General features: G+C 51.3%; 1 protein-coding gene across 9 annotated transcripts in view; it reads left to right on the forward strand.

Annotated features, from left to right (window-relative positions):
• Nod2 (nucleotide binding oligomerization domain containing 2) overlaps nucleotides 1-15,251 on the forward strand; it is a 35,037-nt gene extending 19,786 nt beyond the window's left edge. For 2 of the 9 annotated variants that reach the window (XM_046434650.2, XM_046434649.2), the window contains exons 5-13: nucleotides 2,407-2,490; nucleotides 2,712-2,795; nucleotides 4,742-4,825; nucleotides 6,170-6,253; nucleotides 6,732-6,815; nucleotides 8,900-9,076; nucleotides 10,663-10,950; nucleotides 12,208-12,291; nucleotides 13,716-15,251. In XM_046434650.2, coding sequence (XP_046290606.1) covers nucleotides 2,407-2,490; nucleotides 2,712-2,795; nucleotides 4,742-4,825; nucleotides 6,170-6,253; nucleotides 6,732-6,815; nucleotides 8,900-9,076; nucleotides 10,663-10,950; nucleotides 12,208-12,291; nucleotides 13,716-13,788 — 1,042 coding nt within the window. In that variant the 3' untranslated portion in view covers nucleotides 13,789-15,251. Of the gene's footprint in view, nucleotides 1-2,406; nucleotides 2,491-2,711; nucleotides 2,796-4,741; nucleotides 4,826-6,169; nucleotides 6,254-6,731; nucleotides 6,816-8,899; nucleotides 9,107-10,662; nucleotides 10,951-12,207; nucleotides 12,292-13,715 lie in introns of all 9 variants that reach the window. The other 7 variants (XM_046434652.2, XR_006849807.2, XR_006849808.2 and 4 more) reach the window with 7 other exon arrangements.
• The last annotated feature ends 1,660 nt before the right edge of the window (nucleotides 15,252-16,911 follow it).

Below are 16,911 nucleotides of genomic sequence, written 5' to 3' on the forward strand. Positions count from 1 at the left end.
AAATAAAATAAAAAATAGGGCTGGGGATGTGGCTCAGGGGTCAAGTGTCCCTGAGTTCAATCCCCAGTATCAAAAAATAAATAAATAAAAGGGCTTTAGGGAAGCTGTGGGTCTGTCTCTATTTTCAGAGAAAGGTGAGGCAGGCTGGGTTCCAGTGCATGGTGCTCAGACTACAGTGTGCAGAGTTAACTGATGCAGGGCAGATTTCTGGGCCTGCCCCCCGTAACTCCCATTCAGTGGGTGGCCTCGGTATCTACAGCTGTCCCACACATTGCTGGTGATTCTGTTACAGCTGGTCTCACACCGAGAAGCCCTGGTCTGGAGGAATCAGCTTGATGTTTCCATTAGCAGTCGCCACCATTTGGATAAGCATTCCCCAAAGGTCCACGTGTGAAAAGCTTTGTCCCCAGAGTAGCACTACTGGGAGATGGCGGGACCTTTAAGAAGTGGGCCTTGTAGGAAGTCTGCAGATTTTTGGAGGCGTGCCCTTGAGGCGGACTGTGGGACCCAGCCTCTGTCTCTTTCTCTTTCCTCTTTGGCTTGTGATGTTAAGAATGTTTGCTCCGTCACAAGCTTCTGCCATGAGTTGCTGCCTTGCCATCGTCCCCACAGCAACCAAGGCCAATTGACCATGAACTGGAACTCCTAACTGTGTATCCAGATAACTCCTTCCTCTTTATGTGTTAGTTATGGGAGAGATTTCATTATAGAAACAGGAAGTGAACCAGTGGTTCAGGCCCTCGACCAAGATCCATTGTTCTTTATCCTACGCACAACTAGAAGGTTGCTTCTTGGGCATATTTGTGTGTGTGTGTGTGTGTGCGTGTGTGTGAGAGAGAGAGAGAGAGAGAGAGAGAGAGATGTGTGGGGGCGAGGGGGCCAAGCTCTCTCCCACAGCGCCAGGTTGCATCTCTCCACTTGAGGAGTTTCCATGCCAACTAAAGCCCTCAGCCTCTAGGAAACCCCGTATGTAAAGCACCCGATGCAGGGTTCTTTACACCCTGACTCTCTCTGACTCTAGGGTGATGGGTTTCAAAGTTTTTTGGCGGTAACCCACAGTGAGAGCAAGCGGTGAGCAGACGCACCCGCGTTCAGAACTTCTAAACGAGAAGCTTCCTGAGATGACTTTGCCTCGTGAGCTCTGAGACGCTCTGCTCTCTTCTTTTGTCCTATTTCAGTTTTAAAAATGCTGCTCAGGACCTTCAAAATTGGTTCTGTGACACACTAATGGGTCACACGACCTGCAGCCTGAAAACCGCTTCTCTAGTACGGGTAGCCATCCGAGGCCACAAGGGGGGCCCCACAGTGTTGTGGTTAGGGGTGGGATTTGGAGCCAGACCACTTAAGCTCAACCCTTTAGGTGCTGTGCAGCTTTAGCAAAGTCACTTCACGTGTCTGTGCCTCAGTTTCTTTCTAATGAGCATCATAGTAGTGCCTGCTCCAAGGGCTTGTGGTGAGGATAAGGTTACTGTTGGGAAGTGCCCAGGACCGGCACACAGAAAGTTCCATACGTGCTAGTGCTCCTGATGACAGGTGACTCGTACCATGTGCCAGGGGCTCACAGGGCTGTATGTGTACAGCCTGGAGAGGGTGATAATACAGTCGTTCCCTTCTTGTACATGAAAGAAACAGAAAATAGCTAGTAAGAGCCTGGTCAGGATCAGAATGTCCAGATGAGGAACCCCAGTGCCTGAGCTGATAACCATTGAGTCAGGGCCATTGTCTGAGGATTAAAAAATCATTGCACAGATGTTAAAATATATGGACCTCTGGGCCCCACCCCGCGTGTATGGAAGCACCAGTTCAGGATAGATGCCCTAGAATCTAATCTGTATTTTAGGGAAGTTTTCAGATGAGCTCATGGTTAGATGAGCTAGAGGGGGCTTGCTAGGCAGGATCTGCCCTTCAGGAGTAGTGTCCTTGGGTCAAGGACAGCCCAGAGAGGCTTCACTATCTACAACCTGTTATGCACTAGTTGGGGCCAGTCTCATCCAACTGTCTACAGTCTGCTAACCAGAAGGTGGTGACCATCACTGCCCCAAGGGTTGGCCCATCTGGTATAGATCAGCCTCTTTCCACTGGGACCCTTCAGTGAGGCCACTGTGATGACCATTGTCCTTTTGCAGAAATAGAAATGGGGCCTGGAATTAGACCTGCGACTCTCCAAGGATTCCAGTGTTCTTCATTAGGGACTCTGAATCCTCGGGCCGTCCCCACCCTAGTCAGCCACCTGGCCAGGAGTGCTGGGGGGTCTCCATGCTTCCGGGGTGCTCTGTCTTGGTGGTGGTTCCCAGAAGCACATATGCTGGCACTTTGGGGATATGAGCAAGACTCTATTTTGGGGGTGCTGTACATTTTCTTCCTGAAAAGCTCCATTTTTCAATTAATTCATTCCATCTTTTTTAGTTTGCGCAATAACGATATCTCAGACCGAGGCCTCTGCAAGCTCGTTGAGCACGCTCTTCACTGTGAGCACCTGCAGAAGTTAGCGTAAGTTGGGCTGGGCTGTGGGCGTGGGGCCTTGTGTCCCCCAGTCTCATCCCAGGCCACGCTGTCTGGGCAGCCGAGAGTGTGAAGGGCTGGGGGAGGGGTGCTGCCTGGCTGGCGTGTGCTGATTGGCTCCTGCCAGGGGAGAGTGGGCAGCCTTGGGTTTGAGGGCTCACTGGCCACAGGCCTCACCTGCACATCTCCTCTGTCCTGGGACATCACAGTTTGTTCAACAACAAATTGACTGACGGCTGTGCACACTCTCTGGCCATGCTCCTCGCATGCAAGCAGGACTTCTTGGCATTGAGGTAAGCCCTGGGTGTTCCTGTTCCCTGGAAGGTAATTTTTGGTGGGTTCTGGGTCCACCTGGCCCGGCCCACAGGTGGGCTTGTGACTTCCTGACTGAGCCCAGGGCAGTGTCATTGTGAGCTGGGTTCCCGCACTGCTTGGATCTCCTCTGGACCAGCTCTGCTCAGGGGCACCTGCCCTTTTGACCTTCAGCCCTCAGGGCAAAGAAGAGTTTCTAGGCCCTTGTCCTTCCCTGTGTCTAAGAGTGTCCCAGGCTCTTTGGGGTTACCAGGTTCCCTGATGGACACTGAGGGTATCCTGCTGGGGAAGACATGTGCCATCTTTGCCCCAGGGCTGTGCCAGCCATTGGCTGAAATGCTCCTGGAAGGTCTCCGTCACCAGCTGGAGCATTGCTTTGTGGAAAAAATCTATTATTTTCACTTGCTGGCCTGGGTTTGGGGATGGAAGCTACTGTTTTTAAACTTGGCTTTGTAGCTCTGCCTCCTTCAGAGCTGCTGAGACCAAGGCCACAGGTGCCTTTTGCACAAAAGACTCTATTCTGCCATTACCACCTGCTTCCCCAGACTGACCTGGTTACCTGCCCAGGGAGGGCTGCAGGTGGCACTGGGGTGTGTACCTGCATTTGAAGCCCTGGGTTTCTGGTCAATGCATCAGAGTACTTGAAACTAGGGGCTCTAGAGCTGAGCTGCCCACAGTTTGACTCTAGGAACCCTTGGAATTTGAATCCTCATTAGCTGTGTGACCTTGGGTCAGCCTGGTAGATGTCTCTGTGCCTCCATTTTGCCCTGCTAGAAAATGAGGATAATGATCATAGCCCCCTCTGAGGTTGTTGTGGTGGTTGAGCGAGTTATTATACATGAAGATCTAATGCAGAACAGTGAGTGCTTTGTATAGTGAGCTCAGCCCCTGAAAGATCGTGGGCAAGTTATGTAAGCTCACAGCTTGCGAGTCTCCTGTGAGTCCTCCAGGAAGGAACTGCACGGCCATCAGATTTGCTGGGGAAAATGTGTCCAAGGGGAAACGGGGAGGGGGCTGGGGAGGCTGAAGAAGCTTGTACTTCAGTGGAGCTCTGAGAGAGCTCAGCAAGGCCATCGGAGCGCCTCAAGACAAATCCATGGGGCTGGGGGATTTGGCCACCGTGTCTCTCGGTCACTGGGAGGAAGCCCCTTGTGGGAAGCCTTGGGCCTTGGTGCCGAGGCGAAGGGCATGGATTCTGGGGCCTTGGTTGCCTGCAGGGAGCTGAGGCTGGAGGTCGGGGAGGTGCCGTCTCACGGTGCTGCACCCCTTCTTAAAGGGAATAGCAGTGCCCACTCTGTAAGATTGTTGAGTCAGAATGACTTACGGTTCTTTGAACAGATGAAATTACATTCTGATTATTCCAGGAAGTGCTGGGTGGGTGAGAGCTCTGGGGATTTTTCTGACACTCTTGGACATACCTGAATTTGGCTTCAGCTGGACTCTTTCTGGTTGGGACCGGACCGTCCTCCTGCCCCAACACTCCCCTGTGTCCCTTTGGGGGTTGGCAATGTACATGCCCAGAGGCTCCTTCCTCTTCCCAGCTGCCTGAACCTGCCCCAGCTCTTGCAGAAGAGGTAACTACTACCTGTGGCAAAGTGGTTTCTGCATGTCAGCAGGGACGTGCTGGGGTGACTGAGACGATTGGGAAAGGTGGGACAGAGTCATCTTCAGCTCTTGGGAAAACTACCTCCCAGGACAGCTGCCTGTTACGGCTCCTGCCCAGACCTGTCATACTATGTCACCAAATAGTCCCTCCTCCACTTTCCTTTGGCTGGGGACGACAAAGTTGGAGCCACTGAGTGAGCAGGTAGCTGCTGCACTCGGGCAAGGTCTTCAGGGCTTTCCTGCCAGGCCTCCCTGCCCTGGCACTGCGGAGCCTCGTCCCCTGCCCTCCGCTGAGCTCTCAGCCTCCTGCCTTCCCTTCCAGGCTGGGGAACAACCACATCACCTCGGCGGGGGCCCAGGTGCTGGCCCAGGGGCTCCGAAGCAATGCCTCCCTGCAGTTCCTGGGGTAGGTTGGACTCTGGGACAAATAGGTCTGTGCGGAGGAGTCTGGGGACTTCCAAGAATGTAGGGCAGGTCAAAACCACCAGTTGTAAGGCCCCAGAGGGGGCTGGGCCCCCCTGGGGGAAGGACAAACGGGGGGGGGGGGGAGTGAGTGGGTGGCTCTCAGCTGCCTCTGTGCTTGCTTCATCTGATAAGCAGGAAGTTCAGGATGTCAGGGCTGGGGAAGGCAGCACCTTGAACCTGGGCCAGGAAGCCCTCTGGTCCTTGGGGTGCTTAGGGCTGTGCTTTGGCTGTACCTTGGAACCACTCCGTGCTTCTGAATGACACCATCATCAGGGCCCCATCCCAGACTCATGCAGTGAACATACCCCAGGGATGTGGGTCTCTGTGAGGGCCCTGACCTGGAGGGAGGGATGTGGGAAGGATGGTAGCCAGGATGGGAGTGTGCCGCCTCGGCTCTTGAGCAATCGCCCTGGCGGTCGGGCCAAGCTGGCGCCTGCCAGGAAGGGGAGGGGGATCATCCACTGACTGTGAGAGGAGCCCCCACCCCACAGGGCTCCAGAGTGGGGCTTCCCCTGGTTGCTGGGCAGAGCATCTGTCCCTCCAGGGTGTCACTCCTGCTGTCCCCAGCAGTCCCTCGGCTGTCCCATGTGAACTGTTGTACATTTGACAAGAACAGGGATCTGAGACTGAAGAAGAGAGGAAAACTCTGGGGCTCAGCTCTTCCAGCCACTTCACAAGCAGACAAGTTGCCCACAAGCTCAGTTGGAGGCGTGATGTTCTAGAAACCAGCACCCTGTTCAGGCTGCATCGGTAGCGACAGAGTTAAAACTAAGTGGGTCAGAGAGAATGACCCAGAAGGGGAGAGGGTTGGACACCATGAAGGAGCTGAGGGTGCTAAGAAGAACAAGAGATATGAGCTGACTTGTGGGGAAAGAGGTAGACTGGTCCCGGGTGGTCCCTGGAGCTAGTTTCAGACATGGGTGGCAGCTACCAGGAAGCAAATCTGAACTCAAAGTTGGGAAAGTGTTACAACTCTGTGAGCTGCGGTTGAGGGTGGGCTCCATGTCCCTGGAGGTCTGGGATGGTTGGGCCTCTACTGTGTCTTAAGTCTGTGATTTAAGGCCACTGAAGTCTGAGAGAGGTTGGGCCGTCCCACCAAAAAGATGGCAGCAGGTCCGCTCTGCTGGGACCCAAGTGAGAACTTTGTGTCCCAGTGAGAACTCTCAGGGATCGGGTGGTCCTGCCCCACTGGCTGGGGCTTCAGGGGGCAGGCCAACATGAGGACAGTTCTAGAACCCACAGCAGGCGTCCACTAACAATCTGTTGACTCCATTGGTCCTCTCAGGCTCTGGGGTAACAAGGTGGGTGACAACGGTGCCCAGGCCCTGGCTGAGGCCTTAGATGACCACCAGAGCTTGAAGTGGCTCAGGTAAGCTGCAAGGTCCGCCTCGCGTTTTTTCACAGGGAGATGGGCAGTGAAGAGGAAGGAGATCAGGCCAGTTTTGAAGGTGGTTGAACTTCTTTCCATCCCTCTGTGTTAGGTGGTTGGGGAGGAAGAAAGACCATTGGTTTTGGAGTTGGGGCACTTGAGGCTTTCTGGGTGACTCTGGAGATGACTCTTCTCCTCCTTAGAAATTGTTTCTCCACCTGCAAAATTGAAGATCTTAGGCCGAATCAGTCATATTGTATCTTAAAAGACCAATTGCAATCCACTGGTCGTGGCTGTACAGTGTCCCTCGTGAGAAAGGATCTCTAAGGCTGTTCCTGGGCTTGAGGAGCGCTGTGATCCACTAGTGCACACTGGGTCAGTGGGGCTACGTGTGCCATCCGTGTTGCTCTCTGTAGGTTAGCTGACCTCTGAGGTCTCTCACCGCTCTGATGCCTTTCTGTTTCATGACTATGTCCAGCCTGGTGGGGAACAACATTGGCCGTGCAGGTGCCCAAGCCTTAGCACTGATGTTGGAAAAGAATGTGGCCCTAGAAGAACTCTGGTGAGTTCAGGGGATTCTCTGCTCTGGGGAGGAAGAGAACAGCCTTTCTTGATTGCCTGGCCACATCCAAAGAGCAGCTGTGTGGATAAGACATAGAGAGGATGACTGAGTGATTGATCAATTTTTGTCTTTTTAATGTACTGAGAGGTATGAAGCTCACAGAGCCTGATGTATAGCTCCTGATTTGTTTTCATTTAATGCTTTTTATTACTTTACTCATTTGTTTACTGTCCTCCCACAGCAAAATGGGTAAGAGTGCAGACTCTGGCATCAAGGAGGCTGTAATCTTAGGCAGGTTAAATAACAGTCTCTGAAACTCAGGTTTCTCACCTGTAAAATGAGAGTGAGAATGTTTCCAACTATAAAAATATGTGTATAAAAATTGTTAGGTAGTGCCTGTGAGAGCTTAATATAGTGCCTGTCATATGGGTGAGCACACCACAGATGTTAAACCATCGCAGCACTGAAGTCACCACTACTATGGTGGCAGCTGCTGCTATGACTACAGCTACTACTCATACTATGACAGCTGCTAATGATGAAGTTTTGTTATATATTTTTTAAATATATATTTTAGTTGTTGATGGACCTTCATTTTACTTATTTATTTATATGTGGTGCTGAGAATTGAACCCAGTGCCTCACACACATGCTATGCAAGCGCTCCACCACTGAGCTACAATCCCAGCCCGAGTTTTGTTATTTCAAAGTGAATCTGAATTCCTAAGAACACTGAGTGTTAGAATTAGGGGTCACCTTGGAAGGTGAATGGAATTTGGGGGAGTTGAAAGGTGACCCATGAATTGTGCTCATGCTGTTGACCTGAAGCAGACTCCCAAGTTTTCCATCCTATAGATATTGTTAACAGAGTCTTCAGTTCCAGGGTCATCTTTGTACTTCCAAATTATATCAGGGAGCTAAAATGTTTAATGTTAAATTTTTCCAGGAAGCAGAAAAAGCACTGAACCATATAAACCTTGCCAGAAAATGGATATTGAGGATGGGTCACGGCTCTTGGCAGGGCTCACTAGTTCTGTCAAAGTACCACTGATGGAATCCTGATTGGATTTTGCCCCTTATCATTTCTTGGTGGAAGAGCATCTAACTGTGAGCGTATCAGTTATGATTACTGTTAAAAAAAAAAAAAGAACTTCAGACAAATTCATTTTAGCAAAATTAATTTGAAGAAAGACTTATTCATGAACTGGGCAGCACTTAGAACCAGGAGAGGTTCAAAGGGCTCCATCCAACCATGGATACACAGGATTTACAGACAGGGAAAGGAAGTGACATACAGAAACAGCCTGATTGGTCACTGCTCGGCACTGGTTTTATTTGGACACAGTGTGATGAATTAGCAGCCTGTGATTGGCTGAAGCTTAGCTGCTATGATTGAGATTCAGCTATTTGTTACACGAATATTCTCTTGGTTTACAGTTTGTTTGCGTACTGAGTTAGGTTGCAGTTAGCTACAAAGGAACTCAAAGTATGGAGGCCACGTCAGGCCAAATTTAGTTTAACTTACCACTGCATGAGGCTGCAAGTAATTTTTAAAAAGTCCATCTACAAGGCTTATACCAGTAAAGGATTTATTTTTCATGTATAAGTAGTCTGGAGGTAAGCAGTTTTGTTATGGTGGCCACTAAAGGTAGCAGAGGCCTTGACTCTGTCTCTATCTTTTAAATATTCTTTATTTTCCTGTGGCTTTATCCTCAAGGTTGGTTGCCTCATCATCACAAGACAGTTGCTCCCCCTGCAGCAATTACTTCTGTATTCCAGGACTTAGTCTACAAATCTGAAAAGCACAGGCCAGCTATGACTCTCACCTTTCAAAAGCATTCCTGGAAGGCCCAACTGTCAACTTCCCCTATGTATCAGTGACCATGTATTTGGTCATTAGAGAGTGGGAAATATTTTTTACCAGTAAGATTATGACTACCCAAAATGAAAGGAGGTTTCCATGGATATGAGAGAGCAGGGACCTGAAGGAGTTTATTATATAGAAGAGCCCTGGAGTGAATTCTCTTGCAAAGATGTCCCTGGAATTGAGAATCTTACCTTATCTGTCCTTACTTTATTTGTAGGTTTAGATTTTCGGATGTTGGATGTGGATTACTGACATCATGTTCCATAATAAGTGCTATCATGTCAATGGGATTCTCTCTTTCTCTTGCCAGTCTGGAGGAGAACCATCTCCTGGATGAAGGTGTGTGTTTTCTTGCAGAAGGACTGAAGAGAAATTCCAGTTTGAAAGTCCTGAAGTAAGGACCCTGTAAGCAGGAGCTGGGGTGGTAAGGACTGGCCTTAGGAGCGGGTTTCTGGATCTGAGATCGGGGCAGCTTCCCAGTCCATATGAGGTGGCCTGCTCTGGGTGGATAAGGATCCTGGTGCAACTTGTTGACCTGGGACATGGTGTCAGCAAGCTTGATGGGAGAGCAGTGGAGTGAGGCAGGGACGGACGGAAACCCATGAGTGTGCTTAGTAAGGAAACTGGAGCTCCCTGCTGCTGAGACCTCCCAGAGTCAGGGTAGAACACGCTGGTCACCTCCCAACCAGTGGATGAGGAAGCAGGGGCATCTGTCCACCCACTACCTGTCCTTTGTGTAGCAAGGCATTGCATCAGTCAGCTTTTGCATTACCGTGATCAAAATGCCTGACTAGAACAGCTTAGAGGTTGGAAAGTTTGTTTGGGGCTCACGGTTTGGGAGGTTTCAGTCCCCAGACAGCCAGTTCCATTGCTCTGGGCTTCAGGTGAGAGAGCACCTCATGGGAGAAGGGCCTGGAGGAGGAGAACCCTCTGCTGAGTCAGGAGGCAGAGGGGGTGGGGAAGGGATTGCAGGGAGATGCATCCTCCCAGAGCCCCCCCCCCCAGGGACCCGCCTCCTCCAGCCTCGCCCTACCTGCCTGCAGTTACCCCCCAGCCCACCCAAAACCTGGAACGACCGATGGGGTTAAAACAGCCATCACATTCTGATCATTTGACCTCTGTGTATTCCTGCATGAATAGGAGCTTTTAGGGGGACACCTCACATCAAATCGTAACAGTGTGCTTGCTTGCGGGAATGTGAATTCTCCAGCTCGTTCTCATGACTGAGTGTGCCCCTGGGGCAGGAGAAAGGTCTCAGGCAGAGAGGGGCAGGTCTTCCCAGCAAGCAGCCCTCAGAGTTGGAGGTGAAAGCTGGGAGCAGGGTGGGCAGGTTGCCAACCCCTAGGGGCCTGGTTGGGCGTTTTGGATGCCCAACACCAGGGGTCTCTCTCACTGTGTGAAGCGGGCACAGGTGCTGCGTTTACGCATGAGTGCTCTCTCCCGGTCCTCTGACACCTGTGCGCACATTCTTTCATGCCCACATTCCCCCACATAGGTGGTCATACGAGAAGGGTTTCTCCTGCTTGGGGTACCGAGGAGAGAGTGGCCATAAACGACAAGGTCATTTCTGATTCCAGAAGGTCAGGAAGAGGTTGCTGCTCTTGGGCAGGGCCTCTCTGAGAACGTGGAGTCTGAATTGACACCTGAACCGCAGGAAGGCGCCTGCCGTGCTGAGGTCTCAGGGAAGCGCATCCTTGGGGCAGGAGGGACGAATCCGCCAGTGCCAAGGCGCAGGCAGCTGCAGACCTGGTGGCCCTGGGAACAGAGGGGTTCCTGCAGCCGGGGTGGAGGGGGAAGGAGGAGGAAGCCCCAGAGCCACGCAAGGACTCTGGTGTGGAGAGGGGTTTCACCCTAAGGGACAGTGGGTGTGATCAGTAGCCCACTTCATGACCCCCACAGGCTGTCAGTTTGTCTGCAGCTGCTGCCCTGAGGTCTCGCTTCACGGGGACCTCAGGGCACCATGGATGGCTGCCTCTGCAGGAGGAAGGTGGTGTCTTCCCAGGTGAATGCGGCCCAGGAAACACACTTGTCTTCGAGACAGGTGCTCGGCTGCCTCTGGATGATCATCATCTCTGCTGCCAGACCGCTCCTCTCTGGCAAGGCGTGCTGGGTTGCTTTGCAGGGGCCAGGACGTTGCCAGTGTTTGGGGAAAACACTTCCACTCATCAAGTGGGCCGCGAGGCCTGGGCACAGCCCGGATTTGCCTGAGCCTGATGCCAGCTTTGCACAAAGCGGGGCCCTTGGCAGTACCTGGCCCATTGTGACCAGGTGTGGATGTGGCAAGTTCACCCTCCCTCACTGTCCCAGACTTATCCCACAGATGCCAGGCATGACGGGGGGTGGGTGCTTGTCCCATGCTACGTTGTCACCAGCTTTATTATTGAGCATCCTGAACTATATCATGTCCCACTGTTTTCCCATAAAAACTGAGCTGCTGGTATGGAGAGAGAGAGAGAGAGAGAGAGAGAGAGAGAGAGAGAGAGAGAGAGAGAGAGAGAGAAACCCACATCTTTCTTTTTCTAGCATATTCTCTGCCAAGCATTGGTTAGAGTCCAGGCTATGCAGCCAGACAGCCTGGGTTCGTACCCCAGCTCCCCCACTGCCAGCTGTTTCTCCTTGGATGAGTGCCTGGGTGGCCTCAAGTGTGAATGGGGATAGCAATTGGCCCCTCCTCATGGGGCTGGGCACATTCATTGATGTAATCCTGAACTGGCCTATAGAACAGCTTGGCATTGCCTCAGGTCAGCTGTGGGGTGGAGGGGAGACAGGGAGTGGATATACTAGAAGGCAAAGCTTTAAACATCAGGGTGGTGTGGGCAACACGGAGCTCTTCCCCTCCTCCCTGGGCTGTAGCTCATCTCCAGCCTCTTGTGGTTTCTAACCTGTGGTCCTGGGTGCCCTGAATCCTCCCCAGATCTGAGAACATTAGCTTGTTGATATTTTCTGACAGTCAGGCACGGTGCCCCATGCCATCCTTTGTTCAATTCTATGTGGTGGGTCCCCCTTTATGCCCATTTCACAGATGAGAAATGAGACAAATTTGCTTGAGACCAAAAAGGAGCTGGTGCTGGGTGTGGTGGGGTATGCCTATAACTCCAGTGACTGGAGGCTGAGGCAGGAGGATCCTAAGTTCAAGATTATCTTGAAGCAGTTTAGTGAGGCCCTAAGCAACTTAGCAAGACCCTATATCAAGATTAAAAATAAAAAGGTCTGAGGGTGTAGCTCAGTGATAGAGTACACCCTAGGTCCAGTCTCAAGTACCACACAATAAAAAGGAGATGGTGCAGGCTGGATTTGAACCCTGGGTTCCTGGAAGTCCTCTGACCCCTTAAATGTAGGAACTTAGCCATTCCACTACAGCACCCTCCTAAGGGGAGGGTTGGGAATCCTAGAGAGGAGAGGGATGTTCCAAGGGGACAGGTGGGCTCAGGTAGGCTGGCTAACTCCCAAAGTCTCCTGTAACTGGACAGGCTCAGGAGGCAAACCAAGCATCTTTGCAGCTCACCATCTCCTCTTCTTCTCCAGGCTGTCCAACAATGGCATCACCTTCCTGGGTGCAGAAGCCCTCCTGCAGGCCCTCAAGAGGAATGACACCATCCTGGAAGTCTGGTAAGGACCCTGGGAAATCCTCCGAGCCTCAGTTTTCCTATCTGCAAAGTGGGTAAAGGGGAGAGAGGAACAGCACAATGTTCAAAATCCCTTCTGACTCTGACACTTTGTGTCGCTCTGCATGTGACGGAACTGGATCTCTGGCTGGGAAAGAATTCTTGGCGTCTCTGAGTGGAGATCAATTCTTTCGTTTTAAAATCATGAGTACTTACTCAAAAAGTTCAGGAACAGGGTAGGATTGGGAGTGTGACTGAGGAATGAAAATAAGAGAGACGAACTTGATGCCCGCCCTGGTGAGGATCCTCTGCAGTTCTGGATCCTGGAGGTTACCCACTGGGGAGGCTGGGGCTCAGTGTATCCACAGCCGTGCAATTTAGAACCACAGTCCTTCATGCATTTGGAAAAAGCATCAAGTCACGACTTCAGAGATGTAGCCTCCCTGTTTCCAGGGATCTGTTTCTCACTCAGACAATAAGTAGAAAGTGTTACCCTGCTCTAGCTCATTATGAGGGAATGTTGCTGTCTGTGTTTCGGGTACCGATATTTTAAAACAGTAAGAGATCTGCTATGCAAATCTATATTTCAGGGTTTTCTTGAAAGAGCCAGCAAATCTGGAGTCCCATTTGCAATGCCCTTGATCAGAGGAGGGAAAAGGTGGGCAGTCTCTGGCTGTGCTGGATGCAGACCCCGCCATGCCTGCTGTCTTAGAGCAAGACCTTTGGCTTCTGTATTTTACCTCCCCGCCCCTGGAAGCTCTGACCCCTATTTTAATATAGACTTTGTCCTTTCTGCCCAAAAGTACATTGAGGCGGCAGCAAATGTGGATATCAAATGATGAAATCAAGCACAAATCTGTTTGTGAAAATTCGTCCTGGGCTGGAGTGATTTTGCTTTCTGTAAAATTGTGGAACCCCATAGCCTCCAAGGTCACTGGGTCCTGGGCTGGGGGGTGGTTTTTATTTATTTATTTGTTTTTAAACCATTGCACAGTCCTCAGAAATGTCACGTTCTGTGTCCAGGGAGCAAGCCAGTGTCAGGTGGGTATTTTAAGGGCTTGGATGCTCCTTGCCGCCTGTCAAACAGGGCTTGGGAGGAGGTATCAGGATTTGATCGTGGCATTCTTGACCGATTCCGTGGCTGCCTTAAAAAGAAGGGCCGGCCTGGGGGAGTCTGCAGCCGGCCTGGCTCAGGGCAGTGGACTCTTTCTGCAGCGTCACTGAGCCTTGTTCATAGTGCAGAGTGATTCATGAGCCGCCCTGGGTGACCGAGGGTAAAAACAGCACCAACTTCCCTCCCCTGAGCGCCGCAGCCGGGCCAAGGGGTCAGCCCCTCCCAGGCATGGGTGGCCAAAGTGGCAGCTTCCCTTTGAAAGCCTGGCTCTAATTTTGTCCTCCATCCAACCTCTCTTCCCTTTATCCTTCCAGGCTCCGAGGCAACAGTCTCTCTCTGGAGGAAACCGAGCAGCTCAGCCACAGGGACAGCAGACTCTTGCTTTGATGTTTCCAGGCCGAGGCTCATTTCAGTTGGTTTGTGAGGAAGCTGTGGTCTGGACCCTGGAAGCTGGATTGGCAGCAGCCCATTCAGACAGAGCCCTGTCCTGCCCTGGGGTGAATCTGTTTTCAGAGAGCACCACAGGTCACCTGACTCCACTGGAGGAAGGCACCGCAGTGCCCTTCAGAGTGGACTTCCCCAAGCCTACTTCTGCTCTCAGGTTCTGCCCCAGACTCAATCCATGGGATGGACAAGAGGGGCAGACCCTCCCTCCCAGTATGGGCCCGGGCCCAGCTAATCCACCAGGGTTCTGAGGGGGGTCAGTGGGGCCATGGGTGTCTACTGAGTGCCTGCAGGTCCTGACCCACAAGTCATCAGAGGAGGTACATCCAGGAAGCAGCTTTCTGCCACATCCGTCTCCTGGTTCATCCACCCAGTGGTTCCCAGCCTGCCTCCTCCACTACCCTGCGGAGACCCAGAGAGCTCCCAGCCCTGGCCCTGAGTATGGGATGGGCCACACCTTCCCCTGCTCTGCCGCCTAAGACAGTGCTAGAGGGAGACATGGGGCAGCCTTTTGTTCCCTAAGATATTCTTAGATTTGCAAGAAAAATAGGATCATGCTTCAGCTCGGATACACATGGACTTTTATTTCCAGTGAAATCAATTACACTTCAGTTAAGCTTTTGGAACTAGCTCCCATCCAAATGCAGCTTTTAAAAATTAATCTGGGCCAGAATTTCAAACGGCCCCAGTAGGCTTCTGGTTGATGCCTCTGAACTGAACTCTGACAACAGACTTTTGAAATGTATCCATAAGAGATGGTTCCATTTCATTTGTGCAGAATGCTTCAGGATATATAGTTATGGATTGGAAGTTTACAGGGGGCAAAAACAGACCCTTCTTTCAAAGCAATGTTCTTTCTATACTTTTATTTTTCTCTCTCTTTTTTTGTACTGAAATTGAATCCACCCAGGGGAAATATAGCACTAACCACACCCCTAGGCCTTTCAATGTATTTTTTGTTTTCAAATTTTGAGATAGGTTTGAGGCTGGCCTCAAACATGTGATCCTCCTGCCTCAGTCTCCCTTGTAGCTGTGTTATAGATAGGTATGCACCACTGTGGTTGGTTGTTCTCTCTGGATTTTTCAAAATGATACAGGTTGAAACCTTTGAAAACTGTCAGGTGCTGCATGTGTGTTATCACTGTAAACATTATTATGTGTGAAAACGGCTTAATATTTGTAAACTACTTTGTTTTATTCTCCCCAGTTGATACTTTCATAGAGCACAAGATGACGAACTTTTTCCTGTAAATAATCACAGAGGAGAAAAACTGTTGAGTTACCAATGCCATCTTCGTTGTGACCAAACATTTTTAAATATTCCAAAAACTTGTCAAATTTTAAAGCACAATGTTCTTCTCAAATGGGGGAAAGGAATGTTTTCAACAAGATAATTTATTGCTGAAGGCAGAAGCAATTCTTAGAAATAGTCTGGCAATCAAAACGCATTTGGCTTTAGCTTAGAGACTCTAACTCAGTGTGAAGTTCTAAGCTGTGCCTGAGCCTCCCGGTGTCCCACTGAGAGTCCGAGCAAATGTGAAAAGGCCCCCAGGGCCTCCCTCAGTTCTCTCCAAGTGGCTGCAGGAGTCTTTACCAGGACAAAGATGGAGATTTGCAGGCTCTGTCCTCGGCTGGTGGCCTCTCCTGCGGGCCCTGCTGAAAGGATTCTTATCTACATTTAATGAGCATGAGCTCAGGTGGCCGCTGGCCACAGTGGAGTCCAGACTCTCTGAAAGATTTCGAGTGTGTCTGGCTCCCTAAATGGCGCCATCTCCCTGGGCTCTGAGCTTGGGCAAGCCCCTGGGCTCTTGGTTACTGGTGCTGTGCTGCTCTGCCCCGCCTGTGCTTTCTGGTGCTGAGGGTCTGGAGGGAGGTGGGGATGGAGCTGTTCTCACTGAGGCGTGAACACAGCAGCCCATTCGTGCAGCACCATCTTGGGTGGAAATTCATCTTTCCTGAGTCCATTCAGCAAGGACTTATTAACCAGTGGTGTTGGGACAACCTGTGGATAAACAAAACAGACATATTCCCTGTCCTCAAGGCACTTAGGTGAGGGTGGAGGAAAAGGCAGGAAGAAATTAGGTACATTGAAAATCGTACCAAAATAAGGTCTACTGCAGTAAGTGCTGGGAGGGAGACTGAAGTTTGGGATGGGAAATGCCTCCTGGAGGCTGGGGCGTTAGAGGCTAGGTTGCCAATCTGTGGTGCTCATGGGAGAGCGTGGGACCTTCAGGATGTAGGCGCAAGGCAGTTAAGTCCCTGGGGACATGCCTTTGAAGGGGATATTGGGATCCAGGACTCTTCTTCTCTCGGAATTCCTGGCCTTCAGGAGGTGACCAGCCTCCTCTGACATGTGCCCCCTTGCCATGATGTACTGGGTGCCACCAAGGCCCAAAGCAACAGGGACAAGTGACCTTTCCTCCTTTTATCTTAGGTATTTTGTCACAGCAAAGGAAAGCTGGCCAAGAGAGAAATGAATAAAGGTGCAAGGTAGAGGGGACCTTCTTCACACCACGGAGGGGTTGGTCTGAGACAGGACCTCAGAGGAGGTGCCAGGTATGCTGTGTCCCCAAGAAGGAGGAGGGCTGGCCATGCCATGAGAGAGTGGGAGAGAAGGCCTTCCAGTTACAGGAAGGAGCTGTTTACAAAGAGTCTGTCAAGGGCAGGACTTGCTACGTGCGGCAGGCTGGTCAGCCCCCAAAGCCATCAGGCCCTGGTCCCTGAGACCCGTGAATGCTGTTTACATGGCAGCAGGGAAGGGGTACGGGTGGTATTGAAATCATGGACTTTGCAGACGTGATTAAGTTCAGGATCTTGAGATCATCCTGGATTATGTGGTAGGACCTAAATGCTATCACCAGTGTCCTTATAAGAGAGAAGCAAAGGAGCGGCTGACAAGAGAGAAGGCAGCCTGGGGCCACTGAAGCCAGATGCCATGCTGCTGGGTTGGACGGTGGAAGAAGGGGCCAGGCGCCCAGGAGTGCAGCAGCTGCTTTAGAAGCCTTTGGAAAAGGCAGTGACCCAGACTCTCCCTTGGAACTTTGGGGGGAGTTGGTAGCCCTGGCT

Source organism: Marmota monax, unplaced genomic scaffold (genome assembly GCF_021218885.2).
Source record: "Marmota monax isolate L192 unplaced genomic scaffold, Marmota_monax_Labrador192_F-V1.1 WCK01_AAM20220418_F8-fsc00024, whole genome shotgun sequence".
In the NCBI taxonomy this organism is placed as follows: Eukaryota; Metazoa; Chordata; class Mammalia; order Rodentia; family Sciuridae; genus Marmota; species Marmota monax.